This window comes from Brachycentrus maculatus, unplaced genomic scaffold (genome assembly GCF_059751285.1).
Source record: "Brachycentrus maculatus isolate JH-2025_06_01 unplaced genomic scaffold, ASM5975128v1 h1tg000007l, whole genome shotgun sequence".
NCBI lineage: Eukaryota > Metazoa > Arthropoda > Insecta > Trichoptera > Brachycentridae > Brachycentrus > Brachycentrus maculatus.
The window spans coordinates 635,646-659,559 of NW_028280762.1; the positions used below are offsets into that span (position 1 = coordinate 635,646).

General features: G+C 31.5%; 1 protein-coding gene across 1 annotated transcript in view; it reads left to right on the forward strand.

The window, feature by feature from the left end:
- Positions 1–11,632: 11,632 nt before the first annotated feature.
- Positions 11,633–23,914, forward strand: part of LOC148313599 (uncharacterized) — a 155,366-nt gene continuing 143,084 nt past the window's right edge. Inside the window, exon 1 of the mRNA XM_088259995.1 lies at positions 11,633–12,290. Within this exon, the coding sequence (XP_088116121.1) occupies positions 12,159–12,290 (132 nt within the window). The 5' untranslated portion in view covers positions 11,633–12,158. The remainder of the gene's footprint in view (positions 12,291–23,914) is intronic.

Genomic DNA, 23,914 nt, shown 5'->3' on the forward strand with positions numbered 1-23,914 from the left:
GTCATGCAAGGAAAGGGTTAATTATAACTTAATTATAATGTCTGCCGGTTTCGAAGCTAACCCCTTCATTATAAAAAATAATTCTTGATAAAGAAGCGGTTAGCTTCGAAACCGGTAGACATTAAAATTAAGTTAGAATTAAATATTTATAATGATTTTAAAACAAAGTTACATTTTAATTATAAAATGGAAAATCACAAAGTTAGTGCTTCAAATATAAATTATATTATAATATGTATATGTAAAACATTAATACATATTGCTGGTTAAATGCCTAAGAGCACAACGCAAAAAAAAATTAAACTCTATTCCAAAAATTGTATCTAAATCATCAACATTTCTAAAGCTATAATCATGTATGTCTTTTTGGAATATGAAAATGTTAACTATTTAGATACAACCATTTTTGGAATAAGAAGTTTAATCTTCTATTTTATTGATGGTATGAATGTACTTTCTATTTATTTCTTATTTTATTTTGAACAGTTTGTTGTAACAACTGTTTGCCAGTTTTGAAAAAAACCTACAATTTATACAATTTATCCACCTTTCTGGCAACTGATCATCCTTCTTTTAGAGATTTCTGATTGGTATTAGTAGAAAAAAAAGATCTCATTAGTGTTTGCAGAAATTTCATGGATTGTCAATAAGTCATGTAAAGATATTCCCAAATATGCAATGATATAACAGTGGGACGTTCCAAAGTCTATACTAATAATAGGTGGATGAGATAAAGTATCCCTAAAAAAACAGGAGATCGGTTTTTCACTAATAAATCCTGCAAATTCTAAAAAAGATTCTTTGACTTCCAGAAAAATGTGGATAAACCAAAATGGCATCAAAATAATTGATACAATTTTTCTTAATTTGCTAGTAAATTATATTAAAACACTGGGGTAAATATATGTTACAACTTAATAATGTTAATACACTATTATGACCAGGGTATTTGTAGTTACATATTTAATTTTGCACTCAGTCTTCTACGCATAAGGAATTTCAGTATCAATGTATGTTTTTAAACACATGTGAGGAATTAAGACAATTTTATCACTTTGCAATAATTATAGTTTTACGGTTAAAAAAATAATCACTAATAAAAAGAGAAATCATTATTTTACTACATAATTGGAGTTCACATAACCAAATACTGGCACAGTACTTATTTTTTCGGTTACTTGATGGATTGATTTTTTTTCCTCATTTTACTAAGCACTTGTTAATCATTATACCCAAAAATATATTCACAACATATTAAAATAACTTATCGAATTGTGAGCTTCATAAATCATGTTTTAAGGCGTTTCCCAGTGTGTAAAATAATTCGCAAAGGATCTTAATCTTACTCAAATTAATCATAGATACTGCCGAGAACTCACACATGAAGCAATATGTGAATTATTTGAGTTCTGAAAATTTGAGTAATGTGGTTGTCAATCATGGGTAGAACGGTGAATGTTACACGTGTATAAAGTAATCAAGTATATGACAGGTCGTAATACCCATACTTCCATATTTTTCATCTATGTTGAGATGTCTAAATGCAAAATTTTTAATTATTGCAAAGTAAATTTAACATTTTTATTCCTCTCATGTGTACTCTTGAACTCAAATCAATCAATTCACACGGTAAATGAATTTTCAAATTGCCCAGATGCACTTTGTGTCTGGAAAAAAATCAATAATTGAAATCATTGTTTTGACTAATGTAGTTTTGCTGGAAGGCAGTCAAGTTGAGTGCAGCTGTACTTGCTATTAGCGTTCTACCACCGATTGATGGAATGAATGATAATAATAACAATAAATTGTATCTAGGTACGTCGAATAACATCTGTTGCTCTAGAAAATAACGCAAGCTTAGCATACATTTTAGAAAAATCATTATACATACTTTGAACGTAAAAAATATTTTAAACACAGAAATTATTCCACTGAAATTCCATCTCCCAACTATAATTTTAAATAATACATATATATTTTTAAGACATTATGAAGATTTATAGTTCCTTTCGATAACGTAAAACTTACTGTATTTCTTACATTCGATGATGCCCTTAATATTTTCTTCACCATTTTACTATTATTTTGTATCACCGATACAAATATATCATGTTTTGATTTCCTCAGTTGTGAAATGATTTATAAGACATTGATTTTACGAAATTGATATCCGTGACGTTCAGTAATAAAAACTAATAACGTTTATTGATTGCTTTGTTATTTATGAACGCTTGCTTAATTTGTGAGGTTATTTTTGAGATGCAGGGAAAATGTCGTAAATGCGTCAATATCTATCATTTGTGTTTAATCTAGTATCAAGTCTTTCATAAATCCCAGAATCTAAAAAAAACCACAGTATTATATCGAAAAAAAACAGCATAATACGACAAGATAATATGTAATATGTTTTCTTTAATCATTAAAAAAAAACAGCATAATACGACAAGAAAAACCAACCAAACACTCTTTGCACCCAAAGGTTGATGCGGTGCTATCAAATTGATAAAATATTAATTTGATGATTTATTATATAACATCAAATAAATGAGAGTGAAAAAAAAATTCTTAGTATTATATGTTACACTTTATTATTATAACTTTTTTTTTCCTTCAGCTAACGAAAACACATTGTTGTCGGGCAGTTTTTTCATCAACCCCGACTCTAATTAGTGTCGTATACTAATCACAAGTAACCGCAAACCCAATTACGATCTGAACAATGTTTTTCGGAGTCTCTCGCGCTCTATCAAAAGTAAGCAAATGGAACGCTTATAAGCGTCTCTCGCTCTCTATCAACAGTATGTAAAAGACGCCTTTAAGTGTTTCCCGCAAGCAATGTGTTAAAATGCATTTATAGCATTTACGGCAGACTCCCTCTTTAAAATAAAAGAAATGCATCACGGTTTTAGAAATAGACCAGCAGCCTAAAACATCGGAGTCAACAGCACCATGCAGTTTCAATATGAAAATCTCATTCCGCTCACATTCAACCGCAAGTCAATTACAGCTATTTTGACTGCTGTAATTTGAATTGTGCGTACAATATGATTATTTTATTGAATCTTGCAGATTGCCCTCATGCGGCAGCTTGAAGCTGTCAACCTCGACAGCTTCTAGCTGCTAGTCTATTTCCATACCAAGAATCATAGAAATACAGTAATTTAGGCAATGATGGCATCGTGCCACCCTTCCATATCTATCAATTATAATTATATATTATTTTTCAAATATGTGTCAAATCAGTGCACTGTAAAAATTATTCAATGTTACCATTATAAAATTGGCCAATACGTTACACACTTTTATATTCATTAATTAAAATAAATAAATTTTAATGCATTTTGGCTGCTGATTTAAATGTAATTAAACGGTAATATAATATATAGTACATACACAGCTCATATCAGTTCAATTTGTGAGTACGTACTATTTGTCACTATTTTTGATGTACTGAGACCGATGGAAAATAATAGCCGCTAATTTTGCACTTGTAATGATATCCGGGGCCTGTTATGCTCCATAGCGCAGTGGTTACCTTTGGCTACCGTGATAGAGGTCTCGGGTTGGATTCCCAGGGGACTCAAAATAAATGCGAGTTATATTTTTATTTCATTAATTGATTCGGCAGTCACTCCATTATGTGGTATCCATTTTTAATTCAAGTTTTACATGGTAAATATCAATATTTCTTTCAATATATTGTGACACGTGTTTCTATGCATTTCGCATCATTTTCAAGTATGTTTGATAATGATGCGGAATGCATTGAAGCACGTGTCCCAACAGATTCTAAGAAATAGTGGTATATATCAAGTGAAACTTAATTAAAAATAGATATATTTCACTCTGATATTTATTTGATTTCACAATATAGTTGGCTTGTTCAATTAATACATAGACTGACGTCATAAAACAAAAGATACTTTAATAATAATAATAAAATTGGATAACTTATATAGCGCCATTTTCGTAAAAAAATACCTCAAGGGCGCTTCACGGTGAATGAATTGGGGAAAATATTATGGTGGAAATGATTTAGCAAACAAATGTGTTTTTAGTCTTTTTCTAAAGATCATCTCACTCTCACTATTTCTAACCATTGGTGGAAGAGCATTCCACGCCGTCGGTCCTGCAACAGCAAAGGCACGCTCGCCAAATTTAGTGCGTTGGTTGCGAGCTGGTAAGATAACTTTGCCCATTGCAGATGTTGTAGCCGATCGAAGCGTGAGACGTCTATCAACCAATTCATCTGGAATACACAGCTCCTTAAGATACTCTGGAGCCATATTGTGTATTGATTTATACATGAGTAGGCAGAGTTTATACTCAACCCTTTCGGGAAAGCGTAACCAGTGGAGTTTGTGAAGTAGTGGGGTGATGTGACTGAATTTAGAAATTCCAAAAATTAATCTCGCTGCTGCGTTTAACACTGATTGCAGTCGAGTCATTTTATTGTTTGGTAGACCCGTGTATATACTGTACTTGAATGTATGTTCCAGGACTGTTTCCAAAAGTGGAAACACCGTTGGGATGAGTGTGTGCGTCGGAAAGGTCAATACATCGAATGGGATCCAGACATGTAACTACTAAATATAGTACACCTTGTGTTATGACTTCAGTCTACGTATCAATTGAAGTACCATGTATAATTAACGATCAAATTAATTCTGTGTCAGACTGATACTGTGCCCTATGCACCATTGGGGTCAACAAAAATTAAGTTATGTTTAACCTTTCCGAGAGTATGGACGTAAATTAATGTTGGTGTGAATTTTCCTTGAAGGAGTATCGACGTTAATGAATTTCGAAGTCCATCTGTCAGTTAGTATGATGTAACTTGTATAGCAATGACATCTGTGGATATTTGTGTGTAATTTTGTCATAATTGAAAAATATTTTGAAGATGCGTTTTTTTTTAAAAAAAAGATATTTTAACATAATTTCCATCTTCCTAATACATCGATTTAATGAAAAAATTTTTTTTTTAAATAAGAAGAACCCACTCCCCAGAGAAAGTCGGACATCAATTTTTGTACTCCCGGAAAGGTTAAATCTGTTCAGTCTAATTTGATAAATATTCGAGAAAATTTAACAATATTTCTTAGTTAAACAGTACCCCTTAGATTCAGTATGGTTCTAGATAAAAATCTGGAATAAGTTGCCAAAAAATATATTAGTTTGAACCATATCAGTGATTTGCCGCTTTCAATAACTTAAAGTCCGCTGTATTCACGAATAAAACTGAATTTGAAACTCTCCGTAAAAATATGCCAATAACGAATCACTTTTTAAGCTTAAAAAAATTGACTCGATAAAATAACAGAAGAAGTGTATTTTAAAGATTATTTTTCTGGTGTTTGAATTTGTATGTTTAATGAATCATATATAATACCTAATATTAGATTTGGAAGATTGATTTAACACAAAGTGCTGATGCTGTGTATTTATTTGCAGAATCTATTTGACTGTATTGTGAAATAAGTGTTTATACTCGTAATATACATTTCCATCTTGATTTTGTGTGATAAACTTGTATAAATCGAATTGTAAAGGCCCTACCAGTCTGCTTGTATAATTTTATATGTAATGTATATTCTTTTCATTGTGCAATTTTGTTTGTCAGTTGTCTGAAAATTCCTGTGTAAAAAGTTGTCATAGAACAAATAGTTAGGATTGAGTTAGGTTGTATTTTTGTTTTTAATCCTTTTCACCATATTGTAAATATTTAATGTTAATATTTCATAAAGTATATCCCGAGTCATTATATTAGGAAATAGTCAGTACGGATTTCTTTTTACGGTTGACTGTTCATTTTTTATTGTTTTACAAAAACAATTCTCGTAAGTTTTGTTTGTAAAGTTCACTATTTAATTTACGTACGAGCCGATGTTTGGATTAATTCATTTGTAAATTGTTTTTGTATGGATACACTGTAAATTTGTTGTTGAAATGTCATTCTTTCTTTTATAAAAGTATTACCAAAGATTGTAGCGTATACCAGAAACACTACTGCCGGAAGCGTGTAAGATCTAAGCATCGAAATTACAAATGGTAAACTGCTGTCTGTTGTTTTATTTTCCGACATACCCTTCCATGTTTTATTACCTCACTCACTTTTACAGTAGAAGCTGGTGGCATAGAGTATCTTACAAACCACTTTAATATCTACCTAGATTGGAACTAGAGATGTGACTAATTGGTAATATTAAACTTTATAAAATAAAACAACTCTGTTTTAACCACTTTTTTATTGGTACACTTTATCCAACCGGTTTCGACAAGAACCTTGTCATCATCAGAGTTTATGTACTAAACTCTTAAACATTGAAATTCTCATAGTTATTTATAAAGTTTATAAAATGTGCCACTAAATATCTGCGAAAAATATTCAAGAAAAGGTAATAATAAAAATCATAATTTGGATAATTTATATAGTTCGGGAGGCGAAGAGAAGTAAAATGAAGTTGTAATCGATTGAAATCTGTTTTATTTATAAAAATGGAGCCCTGTATATGCTGTCTCTGAGTGTGTCGCCGGCTGCGCCCGACCAATCGCAGAGGGGGGTATGTCCACCAATCACGTCGTAAAGGGAGTGATGGCATTCGCGTGCCATCTGCCTCTAGCACGTATAAGGACATCCCCACTCCGCTACCTCGGCGCGAAAAAGTTTGTGTTTTTGCCTAGAATTTTCACTCATGAATTACATGAAATTATTGTAACTTTAAACATAAAGAGTAAATCTACTCACGAGTAGGCATAGGCTATGAAACTTAAAAAGTTGAAGCCTCAGTAGGGTCATGATAAGCGGTGTTGCATAAGCCGTAGCTAGATTTCAGAGTCACTTGGACTAATTATTGGGTAATTAAAAAAAAAAAACCTCTGTACAGTCAAGCATGCACCACAGAGCAGTATACAAATCATAACAACATTTTACAATGATTAAAGAATGTTAATGCCGAAACAATAAATAAAATAACATTTTACAATATAGAATATATATCTTACAACATTGCAAGTACTTAGTACTAGCCAGAGCTATTTTTTCCTCCGTATGGGCAAAGACCACCCCCGATGGTGACATACTACAGTCTTTATTGCGGGGTCAGTACATTGCTTACATATACCGAGGTCCCAAGGCTATTTTAAATCTATTTTATTCTATATACTTCGGCTACAATTGGATATTTTAATGGAGAAAAGTTATCTTTTTAACTGGAAGTCAGGGCATTCAAAGGTCTTTCGACCTGGCATCGCCTTAATATCTACGCAGATTGGAGCTGACAGATTCCACCATCCATTGAGAACTATATTTGTTCTCAAATTGGTAATTGGAGAATAATCACCAAAATTCTTGAGAAAAATGTCACCAAATCAACACAAGCATACTCACAATATATCGTAATCATACAGGAGAAAGTGACCAAGTGCATTTATTTACAAAAACATGATCATTGACTATTTGATATATTACTAGCTTAATATTGCCCTGAAAAAATCCCAAAGGATTTTAAACTTGGAAGTATAATATATTGACTTGTTAAAAATGACTAACGGTATTGATGTTTATTTTCTTGCTAAGCAAAAGTGACATAAATGGTCCTCCTGAACATTTTACATTTTGTCAGTTGGTCACTTTCTCCTGTACGACTATGATATGTACAAGGGAAAGAAAAGAGTGGATATGATTTTTCCAATTACTTAAGAATTTACCAAAAACTTCACATAATAAGGAAAATCATAGACGAATCATGACTACTATAATTTCATATTATTTTTTGACATCTCAACATAGATAGAATATGGAGGAGCTTACGACCGTCTTAGGCTGGTTTAAGTGATCACTTTACACACATGTAACATTCGCCAATTCTACCCGTGATTGACAAACACACTACTCAAATTCTTTGAACTTCTATTAATATTGTTCACATTCGAAACAAAGTGCTTCAATTCACTAGAAACGTCTATGGTGAGACAAAAAATAAAATAAAAAATAACTCCTAATTGCAGATAATCCAGATTTGTTAACACGTATTTGGACACAGTCAAAATGTTTTACTACCATAATTGTATTTGACCATCTTATCCGCTTAACTGGCATTCAATATGGCTTTGCAATTTTCATTATTTATCGTTCTGCTGAAAAGTTTTACCCTTTGAAAAGGTGTTGTTCATTTAACTACAGTGACATCTAGTGTAATCTATCGAAAGTTATATAAAATATTCGAAAGAAATTGTGAAATATCTCACACGACTCCCATCTATGAATAGTAAAGACAACTTCGTGTGGAGATATTAAAATCTGTAATGAATTCCTATTCTTGGGCGAAAAAACAAAGCAAGTTTTTTTTTTTTTTTTTTTAAATACATATTTCAATAATGTTTTAGTTTTGTACCATATATATTGACTAATAATAATACTATCTGACATTTAATTTCAGGCGAAAAAATCCAATCAGCGTCTACGAAACTAATTCAACCAATCGTCACGCCGTTTCACGCAGGGGTAGGCGGAGAGAAAAGAACGCCTCACCACTCAGTCTTTGCAACTATTTTTGCCTCTACCACATTCATGCATCTCCTCATACATACTCGCCGACCAATCCGACTCTTGACCGGATCACGCTCAAGTGTTAGACATACTTGATCATGCCAAGTATTTTTCGGTCTTCCTCTGTTCCTATTTCTAACTACATTCGCCTTATAAATTTGTTTTTTTACCGTTCGTTCCACATGTTTAAACCATCTCAAAACAGCTTTCATATTTTTTTCGAAAATCCTTATCTCAGCCTTGCATTCTTTCCTTATTTCATCATTCGAACATCAATTATGTATACATCGTTTTGCCGTACATTCGTCTGAATGATCGCATTTCAACTGCATTCAGTCTTTATAATTATATATAAATTTATGGTGTTTGGGTATATTTATGACTAGAACAATTTCACAATAAAGGAGTTATGAAAGATTTTATATAAAAAAGAAATATTTTGACGAGAAAATTTTAATTTAAACAAAAATTTACAATGTCAAATATATAAATTATTTTTATGAACAAATAATTTATGAAACCAATCGTGTATACGGTCATTAACTGAACATTTGCAAACGTTCACTAACTAGTTATTGTCATTAATTGATTAGTTTAAGAGAGTAGGCTAGATTTACAAAACCAGATATCTAATTATTTTATATTGATTCTGATAGTTTATTCTTATCACTGACCATGCAATTTTTAAACTGGTTATATGAATAACGATTTGTCAGAAAAATTTATTACTGATTTACATATCGTAGTCGTACAGGAGAAAGTGACCAACTACCAAAACGTAAAATGTTCAGGAGGGTAATTTAAGTCACTTTTGCTCAGCAAGAAAATAAACACTAATACAGTTAGTCATTTTGAACAAGTCGATATCTTATACTTCCAAGTTTAAAATCCTTTGGGATTTTTTCAGGGCAATATTAAGCTAGTAAGATATCAAATAGTCAATGATCACGTTTTTGTAAAACAATGCACTTGGTCACTTTCTCCTGTATGACTACGATATATGCAGAGGCGTGCATTCCATATAGGCAGAAAAGCAGTGCCTATCCTTACTTACCCGCGTGACGGATAAAAACGCAACCAGTATCTACCTTACCTTACTAAGTAGTACCAGCTTACCTTAATATCTACCTTCACTGTCTACCGTAATTAATTCTCCGTGTACGCCACTCCATTATGCATTTTTTAATTTGCTCAAAAAATCGAATTTAGAATTGACTATTCAAAGTATTGTTGAAATAAAGATGATGTAGGTGAATTGTTGGGTAATATATCCAAAATAAAACAAGGTTTATTGGATTGATTTCTACATTTATTTATGTATATGTTAATACGTGAGGCATTTCGTCTTCTTAGGACATTATCAAACACACAAATTAAGTGTTTGATAATGTCCTAAGAAGACGAAAAGCGTCACGTATTAACATATTCATAAATAAATGTAGAATTCAATCCAACAAATCTTGTTTTATTTCGGATATATTACCCAACAATTCAATATGGAATTCTACCAACTGTCTGCAGTTACAATAAAGTTATAGGTGAAGCACGGAACTGCTGTATGGGCAAGGAAATAGAGGAGGAACGCGAGGTACAACGTGAGATGAAAAGAATAGCGCCAAAAACTAGGGCACTCGGTGTTGCATACCCATACTCGTATGCTTGCGTAAGTTTTACAATGGTATTACGAGTATGTTTCAGTTCCCCAAAGAACTATGGACTGATTTATCACTTGACGTAAAAATATACCGTCTATGATGACCTTCCAGACAACGTTACTATGTATATTTGAAACCCTCACCGTCCATCATATCGTCCTATTTTCCTACCCTCAACTCCTTACCTGATCCTATATATTTTTACCCACTTGTTTTCATCAATTAACAGTTTAATAAAAATACAAAATTTTAATTATTAAATCATTTATTAAGTAATTTATTGACATTTATCTGGTTTAAAAAAAAAATTATTTACTATTTTCCCACTTATTTCAATCGGCTGTATAAAGTTCAAACATTGATCAGTATCACTTGTCCGTATTTGGTTGGTTGGAAGATATTGTTCTTAACCATCAACCCGCGTATATATAATATTACCTATACATTATTTACAAGAAGTTGAATAAATAAATTATGACATCCCAACATACACGTATATGGAAGTCTGAGTATTTTTAGGGCTTACGACCTGTCGTACGCTGGTCTTAAGGTATCATTTTATAGTTGTGTTATATTCACTATTTTATCAATGATTTGTGGTCGTCAATCATGCGTAGAATAGTGAATGTAACACTGTATAAGATGATCACATAGAATCAGCCGATGACAGGTCGTAAGCCTTGTAAATACTTACATTCGACGGTTCGAACCCAGAAACTCTGACTTGAGAGTCTGCGACACTAACCACGAGACCACAACTCGAAACACAATTTTTTTATTGATTTAATTTAATTACCGATTAATCTTTTTATTTAATTTACCTAAATATCCATATTGTTCTTCATCTATGTTGAGATGTCGATAAAAATAAGTCCGAAGTGAACAAACCCGAATTTGTGAACTAAGATTTGATAACACTCAAAATATTGTAATACAATTCATAATGTAACAAAGATATTTGTAAATACATATGTCTCTTTTAATTATTCTCTTTTAATTATTGGAATATTATCTGTGTTTGAGATTTAAATGTTTTTTAAATTATAACATTATTAAAATTAATAAAAACATCTGTTTATTTTTTAAAAGAGAAAAAAAAGAGAAATATTGGTGTTTTTACTATTCACAAAAATAATTTTCATACTATTTCTGTGAGCCTAAGCGGCTCATTATTAAAAATAGGTATCAAATTGTGGTAGAGTGGGTTCGAACCCTGTAAATTTGGAATATTGTTGTAATTTCAGACAGATCAATTATTCCGTCTAACCAATCCTGAAAGATTTTCACGTGGGTCTGAAAACGAAATGTGTCCGAGTGAAAAAGCGCCCTTCGGCAATCTCCGGTCCACAACAAGCGGCTTCGGCTGCACTCGGACCGCCCGGAGCTTCGCGCAGGTTGTCCCGATATCCATTCCCAGCTGTCAGTCAGTCGAGCGTTTTCACGCAGTGGTCGCGGAGCGTGCCTCGTCGTGCGCCGCGTAATCTTCCGTGAATAAAAATGTTTTCCACTCACCTGAAAATGGGCTATAGTATGGCGGACATTAGTACCGAGACGGGAGTCCAAGAAACCGAACGTTTCGATAGATCAATCATTCAACCCGCGATAGCTGGAGTACGTCAATTCTATACATTTTCACCTGTTATTCTATAAAGAAAATCGTTTTAAGTTATATTTAAAATTACTCAAATAAGGACATTTAGTTTAAATTTACTTAGAAAATACATCGAATTTACATTTACGCAATAAATTATCTTATAAATCAAGTGTTTTTGTTCGCCTGTAGCGATATATTCTAGTTGTGTTGTTTTGTACCGTAATTTTTTGACTATAGTGTAAAGAAGTGTCAGTGTGGTGTAAATATTATGATCACGGTGATTAATTAATGCCGGGAGTGATAATACTTTCTATTGACCCCCGATAGTGAATGTAAACACGAAGCTGTTAAGGCATAAATGGTAACGATGGCGGAACGGGAGCGGGTCAATAATCCTATTCGTGTTGGATTTTACGATATTGAGAAAACCATCGGCAAAGGCAACTTTGCGGTGGTCAAATTAGCTCGACACCGAATAACCAAGACTGAGGTGAGTCCCCCGCACATTCATAAACAAATCAATAGATAAAAATCACCTCTCCTCATTTTCTTCTCTCCTGGTCCTCCGAGCCGATCATGTGCTCTATTTAATATCCTAAGTAGACATTTATTTCAATGTATTTTGTATTTTAAAAGCATACAAACACTCTCCTTATCGTATTATTATTATTTTATTTATTTATTAATTATTTTGACATATCATCAAGATGAAGAAGAATATGGAAGTCTGGGCATTTACGATAAATCAAATAATATGATAAATAACTCCTATAATTGGAGATAATCCAGATTTGTGAACAAGTATTTGGACACACTCAAAATGTTGGACTCTCCTTATCGTTCATCGTTCACTTTGTGTAATACCATTTAAAAAAACACTACTTCATGACTACCGGTTTTGGAATAACCATTCTAAAATAAGTCTACATTTGACCTGATGATAGGATGGTAATTCTGAAACCGGCAGTCGTAAAGCAGTGTTTTTCAATGCTATTACACAAAATGAACGATGAACGATAATGACAGTGTCACTTATTTCAATTGTTAAATTAAAGAATTCCTATCTTTATAGTGACTAACAGACATTTTAACATAATTTTGGCTATGTTAGCATATAACTTTTTCTCTTCGTCAGGACAGACACTATTAACCAATACCATAGCACAAATCACATATATGTATTTATTTATATGCCGTTATACACATAATTACAATAATGTGACCTCACCGAGATCTCTCGTGCCGAGGGCACATTTACAATACTTGTTTATAACACGATAGTTCGTAATTTATAACATTATATAAAAGAAAATTGTTTATGACGTACAATTAAATACGAAATGGCCGAATGATGTGATCTATTTTACATCTACCCACTTCCATAATCCATTTATGAATAGCTCTTTTACACTTATTACAATTATACCCAATTGGGTAGAATTGGTGAATGTTACACGTGTGTAAAGTGATCACTTAAACCAGCCTATGACGGTCGTCACCCCCGTAAATGCCCAGACTTCCATATTCTTCTTCATCTTTGATGAGATGTCAAAAAATAATATGAAAATATCTCCTGTAATTGGAGATAATCCAGATTTTGTGAACAAGTATTTGGACACACTCAAAATGTTGTAAAATAAAATTCACATTTAATTTTTTCCACATGAATTTTATTTGACCAGCAACCGGGTTTCGTCATCAGACCGGTCTGATGAGTTCGGTTACGACGAAACACGGTTGCTGGTCAAATAAAATTCATGTGGAAAAATACATACATAGTTGTTATTTTATTCTAGTGAATTAATGCGTTTTTTTATAAAGATCCAGGGTCGATTCGCTTCACGCCTTTATCATTCCTTTATCCCTATCTACGCCCGATGGTGCACAGGGCACCGCTTTGGATCTACTCGGCGTTAACTGATAGTAAATTATATGAGAGCATCACTCCTGCCCTCCAGGTTCATGGGGATCCTGGAGTGGAATGTATTTTATGGGATACAGAGGTAAGTGCTGGACATCAAAGTAAAGGACGTTACTGCTGTATGGAAAAGGGAATGAAGGAGTAAAAATAGGTCAGAATTTGAGAATAGCAGTAATGGCTATAACAGAATGTTTTATGACATAAATGTGGAATTGTTTAATTGGCTTTTTTTTAACGTAACTATTTTTTGTTAATGTAATGTAATGTTTATTATTGTTAATATAACGTTTTTTTATGATATAATTTTTTTTATATGTAAGCTGTACAATTCCCGAATAAATAAATAAATAAATAAACATCCGAGGTTGAATACTCTTGCAAGCTTGGGTGTGAACCCCTCATATCATTAAAAATAAACACTAAGATAATTTGGCAGTGCGCAATGGAGTCCTGGTTTCAAACCTAATGTATGGAAGTGACTCATGGAGAAAAACAAGGATGAAAGAAGACTGGATGCAGTCGAAATACGTTCTCTCAGATGAATGTGCAGCAAAACGATGTGGGATAGATGTCCGATTTTGATATAAGGAAAGAATGCAAGGCTGAAATAAGCATTACCGATAAAATTAAGAAAGTTGTGTTGCGATGGTTTGGGCGTCTGATTCGAATGAATATTTTTTTTAAATATATGAGACGAATATGGTTTGTAAGAGAAGCTGAAGAAGACCGGGGAAAAAGAGGGACGATCGAGTATTTCGAATACTTGAAAGCGATCACGTCGAAATAATCAACGGGTATGTATAAGGAGATGCATGAATGGAAAGGCGATGATTGTTTCAAAAATAGATTGACGTGGCGATCTATTATCTCTGCTTACCCCTGCGGAGAAGCGGCGTGATGGTTAGTTATATCGTTACTTTCCATGATAATTTCGTTTGTTACACAGTACTGACACTCGAAGCATAATACTGATCGTTTCCACTCATTCCTATCCTGTTATTATATTGGAAAAATAAATAATAAATAAGTATGTAAATTCTAATGAATTGAGTATTTCTTCTTTATATTTATTTTATTTAATTAAGTGCGTCATATTAAAAAAGGATTACATAATTAGAGACCCACCTAGCTACCTGATGTGCCTTGTAAAGGAAAAAAAATATTTGAACACTGCTATCTTCAAAATCAACATTTGCGTAGCTTGTTACTTCTTGTATTTAGCTGAAGATATCGCTCACTTCTTTCAAGAACGTCATAAATCAAAAAAATTGATTTTTCAGGAGTACGTTTTTAATGTTTAAAAATATAACACAATGTATTAAAAATAAATATCAAGCCACTTACTGAACTTTTAACTGTGCAACAGATCTTTTTAGGTAAAACCTGAAGGTTTTTTCTCCATTTGAAAAATATTTAGTTTATTTAAAAAAAATAATTAAACAATACCTTTTCTTTAAAATGCAAAAAGAACACTTTCTGCCCTGTAGCGGGTAAAATTTAAGTTAAAATTATGCCTCTTTTGCTGGGATATAGTACATTTTCTGGGCATTCCGAAAACATGCACAACTGAAAATTGACAATTTTTGATTTATGACGTTCTTGAAAGGAGTGAGCGATATGTGTTAATTTATAAATTTTAAGAATTACGTAAAAAAAATAATCTGTGTATTTTTATTATTAAACAAAATTCCTATATTTATCGTTCATCTAAATTGAATATTAGGATTTTAATATGTTCTACTCGTCATTGTCGACGCTGAGATCGCCTACACTGTAAGTCGACATATTGTATATATCGTGGTGCGTCTAGTTTCATACACATTGTCTTTTACTTGAGCTTTGATCTTTCCCTTTTCTCATTTTCCTCCCTTCCGTCTCTCTTCCAGGTATTTTCACTAATTTATAAACGCGGAATTTTGCGGAGTTTGGAAAGTATAAGTATTTATTTTGTGTAGCTCATTAGTATGAATGACTTGATGTAGATGTTCTCTACAATTTCCAAATAAAAATTCAAGAGTTATTGAAAAGTAATAGTGATCACAAATTTGACAACAATAACGTAGAAATCCTATAAATAATTAAAAGGAAGAGTCATAGTGCAGCATTTTGAAACAATAGAAATTCATGAAAATTTCCTAATCAAACCCTTATCTGCACCCCAATGGTGCATAGGGCACTGCATTTATATAAACGCAGTGTTATCTTGATCGTAAACACGAAGGAAAAGTGATCAGCCCTCCGCTTCAGGTACCAGTCCAGGGTAATATTGAATAAATATTAGAGTAAAAAAAATCACTTATATTTATTTGACCCCCCCTGGGAATCGAGCCCGGGACCTCCAGAACGGTAGCCGAGCGTGCTGACCATTGCACTACGGAGGCGGACATAAAAAATTAAATAATGAAAAACCCATAATTAACAATATGACAATGAATAAAACATTCCCCTTTGGTTAAGAAGTGAAGTTCCCATCAATAAGAAATAATGTTTAAAAAAATATTAGTGAATAAATAAATAAAAATAACAATCAGCTCCTACCCCCTTCTCATCCTTCGACGTCCCAAGGACACAACTCTAAAAATAAGAATAAGTTTCACATACGGTATTTGAAAATGATGTGGAATGTATCGAACACTGCATACTGGAATGCATAGATTTCGAGTAATAGTGGTATTTATTAAAATTTTTAAAGATTTTTTAATCAATGAAATGAAAGCTAAGGAGATTAAATGAAAAGTTATTTTCAATATACTCGTATACATTCTAAGAAAAGTCTAATTCCAATATGTATTCTAAAAAAATATATGCGGGGAGAAACGTCTAGCCCTCAGCGCAGCCGAATGCGTTCTAATTTGAACGCTCGAGATCTCTGCCTGAAGCTTCAATCAATACCTTCAATCACGGTTTCCCATTAATTTATCTTCCATTCCTTGCATCTATTATTCACTGCCCAATAATGGACACAAAGAATGGACCAATCTCTATTCTTAAAACATTTTGTGACGACATAAAATGGAGGTAATAATCGATTCGCTTAATCGAAATTAATAGTTGTATTAACTGTAGAGAAAATGGCTTTTATCAATCTTTTGTGCGTCGAGTACGGCGAGTGTTTTGTCACCCAGTGTTTGCTTGCGTCAAAAAATAATAAAACACTGATAAGATCACTCGACATGACTTGTCTGGTGATAAACCGAGTACGCAGGTAGGTTCATTGTATCGGATATATATATTTATATATTTATATAAATATATTTATATATATATATATATATATATATATATATATATATATATATATATATATATATATATATATATATATATATATATATATATATATATATATATATATATATATATATACAAACATATACATATAAAATGTGTTTTTGATATATATTGGGCTGGGTTTCTATAAACGTTGTAACTAAAAATTTATCATGGACTATTGTTTTGTTCATAAAATAACTGCCTTCGTTTTTAAATACTATAAATTTATATGTCACAAATGATAAGCCACAAAGTCACAAAAAAGAAATGTGACAACTGTGGACAATTGTCGACGAATGTCTCTTAAAATTTTTATATTTATAAGATCGTAATTGTAATTATAAAAACGTAATGTAAGTATATTGAAATATTTATGCATATATACTCGTATGTATAAAAATTGTGTTTTTCATATTACTTTGGCTGGGATTCTACAAACGTTTTGACTTTGAAGTATTGATAATTTTAACGTTACTTTCAGATAGAATTATCATAAGTAACCTGGATACCAACAGAACAACATAAAACAGGATATTGTATAAAATATAGTTTTCTCGGTCGGAATCACAGTGAAAATTCAACTACGCCGTACAGCCAACTTTATCATTACTTTTAAAAATTTATTTTAACAGCTTTGGCATTTTGAAACTGTCTTTGGATCGGTATTTTCAGAAAGTTAAGTTACTGAAAAATACGATTTTTTTTTCAAATAGAATCACAAGGATTTGGACCCACTGAAAATATTATGAACAATACTTTTGTTACTATTGTACATACTTTTAAATGATTCTAAAAAAAATTGAAACGATATTCTCTGGCGTTTTGTATGTGAAATAATTTAAAATAGAATCTCACATGCATTAATAAAGGTTTCCGCTTAGCAAAAATATGATTTTTAGAAATTTGAGTCGCTTTCAATTAAAGATAAAAGGGTGAATGTTTTCATTGTATAATTTATATTCATCAGTTAAACTAGTCAATGACAGTTAAATTTTCAAACTTTCATATTCCCATCTTAATGAATAAAAAACATGCTGAGATATTCATATGTAATCCAAAATTAATTCTGTGTAAACACATCTTAAGCAAATTTCTGTAAACACGTCTTGAATTAATTTTCTGTAAACACATCTTCAATTATTTTCTTGGATGGAAGAAAGCTCGTTATCCATGCTTTCCCTCATAAGTAGAATTATAATGAGCAATACAAAGTTACTTACGATATTATGTAATTAAGTCTCAGACACGGCTTGATGTGGCCTTACTAAAACCACGTGGATGTTAATAATTTGAATATAAATTACACATGTGATGTCGTACACTGAATAATCATCAGGTCGGATTACTATGTGAGACGTTTATTTAAAAAGTGGCCAAAGTCCATTTGTTATTTTTGTTGGTTATCTAAACACATAAGTATTGGATAATAAAACAACACAGTTTTTTCCACTTTCATTTTATTTGACCAGTAACCGAGTTTCGCCGTTGCTGACATCATCAGACTGGTGGGAAGCTAGCCAAAATTTAATGTTATATACACAACACGGCAGGGGTAGATAACCATGATTTGTTATAATTTTTCTGAGGAAATTAATTTAAATTGAATGTTTTTACGTAGTGTATCATAATGATACTTAAATATATAATAAATCAAGAGTTTTAAGTAGAGTTGTATAATTTTTTTACTATAGATTTAAATTTTTGCAGCTTTATTTAAATAATATATGGGTGAATCTGGAACCGTTGGTTGACAACTCCTTCAATCGCACATTTGTATCCTCCACCACTTTGATTGTACTCTCACCTGTCTGATGATGTAAATAACGACGAAACCCGGTCGCTGGTGAAACAAAAGTGGAAAATAAACTATAAAGTTGTTGTTTTATTATTTATATGAAACGCAGTTCTACCAATAATTAACAAAAAAATTGTATAAAATCATTGTTATAAAACTCTGCCTTTTTGTGTACATATTAAATAATTTTGTCTAGCTTTCCACTAGTCTGATGATGTCGGTAACATTGAGACCAGGTCACTGGTCAAAGAAAAGTGAGAAAAATTGTATAGTTTCTTGTATTGTACTTAACGTTTGTTTATGATAACCAAATTTAAATTTATTCGTTAGTATTGTTAAAAATAAAATAAAAAAATACAATTGGACTTAGACCTCTTTCAAAATTAACGTCTTATATGATGTTTTCTAAAACTGAGTAGGTACATATAACTAGTAGAACTTCAGGATACTTAATTCGTTCCGTTAGCTCTTGCGGTATACGTTTTCCGAATTCGATTTTCCAATTAGATTTCCGAATTCCGAAAACGTAATAGGTATATTCACAGTCGATCCGACACGGTGCTCTATGTATGAACCATCTAGGTGTAACAGGGGCTGAAAGAAACCCTCATCAAGTAAACACTGTGTGGATCTGACACTTTGTATTATTGGGTTCAGAAATATTTTATTAATATTTTATGTTGTGATATTCTTAAGAAATAAGAAAAGAATGTGTTCTTCTTTTCTTATAACCCTTATCCGCATCCAATGTTGCGCAGGGCATTGCATCGTATAGAAGCAGTATTAGATCTTGATCGTTAATTATATACAGGACAGGTGATCAGTCTGCGCTCCAAATACCAGGCCAGAATGTTATGAAATAAGTATTTTAGTGAAAAATCACTAATATTTGTTTTGAACCCCCTGGGAATCGATCACGAGACCTCCGAAATGATACCAAAGTGGCATAAATGTGTTCAGTATATAAATTTACTTCTTTACAACAATAATATTTTTTTTTAAATTGCAAAATTGTTTAATGTATAAGGGTTTGAAAATGTGTGATAAGAGCCTGAATGTATGAAGATTGAAAAGAGTCTGATAGAATTTAAAAATAAATTTTTGTTAACTGTAAGGAGATGTTAATATATCATATGATGTAAATTTAGTGTAAATAATAGTTGTTATTCGTTGTAATATAAGCTAACTAAGAAATAATAAAAATAAATAAAATAAAATATTTGCTTATTTAAATACCCTATTTTTACGATGCTTTACATTTTTCTTATTTAATAGAGTTTTTGCTATTTTTATTCTATATTTATTTAATTTGATATATATAGCAGATAACGCCTTTTACATGGGATACATTTAAAATAATAAAAGAAGGAAATAATAATATAGATATATATACCAGGTTGTTTTTTTTTCTTTTTTTACTAATAAAATACTTATAAAAAAGGAGAAAAAACAAAAGAAAAATTATAAATAATAAAATTATGGTGGAATTCCGTAATTCGCAATTGTGGTTTATATTATACTATAATATGAACAATTGTATATACGAACATAATTTTAATCTCAATGTGATCTCAGTTGGTATAAGTAAACAGATATTTATTGTGATAAAACATTATAATGTTATTACATGAAATTTTTTGGCCTTTTTAAAACCCCATTTCGACTTTGCGTAACAATTTGACATTTTCTACAGTAAATGCTAAACAGTGATGTAAAGAATTGGCACTAATTTGTCCTCGTCTCTCTGAAATAAAATCTGGGCTACTTATTTCTTTTGCTCCATTTCCCTTTGAAGGTTTCCGTAAATTATTCAACAGCCTTCTCTAGGTAAACTCGAGTGCCTACTCGCCTTGGGTATTTCGCTAATTTTTTAATCCCCAAAGAATATTAACTCTGCGCTGCTAATCAAGAAGCGGTAATTAATTAAATTTGTTTACTCGGACAGATTTGCTCTCTGTCTTTGAATTTGTTCAACAAAGTCAGAAATGAATAGAGAAATAATTAAAATTGCCAAATATTTTACGTAAATGAGTTTGTATACGCAAATTAAAATGTGGAAATAATATACGATATAACCTCGATATAACGAACAACTATTTAATGAACTATGGATATAACGGACGAAAATCTGGTCAAACGTAAAAAAAAAGTTAAAAAACGTCCTGTTAATATGTATATATATATATATATATATATATATATATATATATATATATATATATATATATATATATATATATATATATATATATATATATATATATATATATATATATATATATATATATATATATATATATATATATATTTTTTTTTTTAATCGGCAAAGCACCCAAAATTGATTGATGCATGCCATAATAATGATTTTTTAAAATGATTTTACTTGAAGTTACACGTTTTTTTAATGATTTTACTTGAAGTTACACGTTTTTTCAATGATTTTACTTGAAGTTACACTTTTTTAATGATTTTACTTGAAGTAACTTATTATTTAATATTATTATTTACGGTCATAGCCAATTTGTGCATAATAAATATAAAAAATAATAATAAAACCCTTATCCGCACCCCAATGGTGCATAGGGCACTGCTTCATATAAACGCAGTGTTATCTTGATCGTTTACACATGAAAGAAAGGTGATCAGCCCTCCGCTTCAGGTACCAGTCCAGGGTAATATTGAATAAATATTACAGTGAAAAAAATCAGTTATATTTATTTGACCCCCCCCTGGGAATCGAACCCGGGATCTCCAGAACGGTAGCCGAGCGTGCTGACCATTACACTACGCAGGCGGACAATGTAATAAATATACTACATGTAATAATTGTTGTATAAAATAAAAACCTCTCTTAAGTACATATATTAAACAAGGATAAACATATTAGATAAGGAATTATACATCGGCCTGATGTATTGTAATTATTCTTGCCTTATAGTTAGCAAGTGACATGTTCCAGATATCGGTATGGTCCGCGAAATCATTCCCGAGGTTTTGCATTCGGTGAATGCTAATATTTGATCCAGACACATTTTAATAATATTCCATAACGTTAGCGCCAGGTCAAAGAAATATCTTTCTTAATTTTTTTCTGATGGATCAATTACGCACGTAAAAATAACGTATTCACAATCTTATGACGTAAGCTACTGGCGAATGGTATAAAATAATTATACATATTAGCTATACGTAAGGAGAAATAATAAAACATACGATATAATATTATAATTCGACCATCCATGGCATTTTATTGCAGTACTATTAAATTAATTTAAAACTATGCATCTGACGTTTATAATTCGCAATAAAAAATGTACGTCATCAGCCACTTGTTTTTTTTTTAAATGAGTGCCATTCAATGAGGAAATTCTGTGATATAATTATTTCATTTAATTTTTTTACTATTTAAGTAATCCATTAAAAAAAGAAATAAAACTTGCCATAATCAGGTTTATTAAATACTCGAAAGCGGTCTGGTTAGGAGTCCAAGTAATCGGCGGGTATGTATGAGGAGATGCATGATCGTGGAAGAGGCGAAGAACATTTGCAAAGAGAGAGTGGTGTGGCGTTCTATGCTCTCTGCCTACCCCTGCGGAGAATCGGCGTGATGGTTAGTAAGGTATAAATGTATTTTCCGTAAAAAATACAGACTAAGTTTAAAGTAAAACAAATAATACCTTTAAAATATAAAAATGAATTTCATTAATTGATTCGGCAGTCAATTTGTGGTAAAATCTAGAGATTTTTAATATCAGTTTTACATAGTAAATATCATTTTTTGTTCAAATCTATTGTGAAATGTGTTTCGATGCATTCCGCATCATTTTCAAACACCGAATTCATCGAAACACGAGTCACAAAAGATAAAAAAGTGGTATTTACCAAGTAAAACTTAAATCTAAACACAAAAATGAAGCCATGCTGGCAACATTTGAGTGTGTCCAAATACTTGTTCACAAATCTGGATTATCTCCAATTAAAGGAGTTATTTAGCATTGTATTTGACATCTCAACATAGATGAAGAAGAATATAGAAGTTCGGGCATTTACGGGGCTTACGACCGTACAGTGTTTTAAAATTGGATAATATAAATAGAACTTCTAAGAATTTGAGTAGTGTGGTTGTCAATCGTGGGTGGTATCACCAAAACCAGCCTATTACGGTCGTAAGCCCCATATATGCCCAGACTTCCATTTATATTGAGATGTCAAACAATTATATGAAGCCAAGCTAGATTTCAGATATTCTTATTCTTTTTCTTGTTTTTAATGACTTCACGCATCTTGAGTGTTCTAGCCAGTGTCTTTTAAAGACTCGAACGTTGGGTAATTTGAAAAAAAAACAAAACGTTCGCTCATTCGTCATTGCGAAATATCAAAGAACCAATCAGAAGTGCGCAAACACGTTTACGCGGTAAAGATTTTTCCATGTATTTGCATTCTGCTGTTTATGTTTCGAATTTCGACAGGTTACGGAAAGTTTTTTTTCCGCGCCAAAACTCATCCGCGGCTATCTGCGCTTATCTATGCAAACACAACGACAGGTAGGCACTCGAGGGCTCGCTTTTCAATCGGATGTTTATTTTCTCTCTTGGCACATAGCCGATCATTATTTACTCGCGCGGGCGTCTTGTGTTTTGTGTATTTCGACGCGGGATGGATATTTATTTATTTATTTGATTGGTAACGCCCCGATTAGATCCCAGTGTTAAGGTGAAGGCGAATGGCTCTCGTTTCCTACTTTATAAAAATAGATTGTTTGCGGTCTTGAACTGATAAAAACGTAATTTTTTTAAACCAACGAGTGAATAGCTGTGCTTTGTAATTGATTTTATAGTTGAATGAATGGATTGATTTGTGTGTGTATGGTATATCCAAGAGATTTTTTGAAATATAACATATACAATATATAAATTTATATATATATATATATATATATATATATATATATATATATATATATATATATATATATAAATATATATATATGTATATATATATATATATATATATACATATATATATTTATATATATATATATATATATATATATATATATATATATATATATATATATATATATATATATATATATATATATATATATATATATATATATATATAT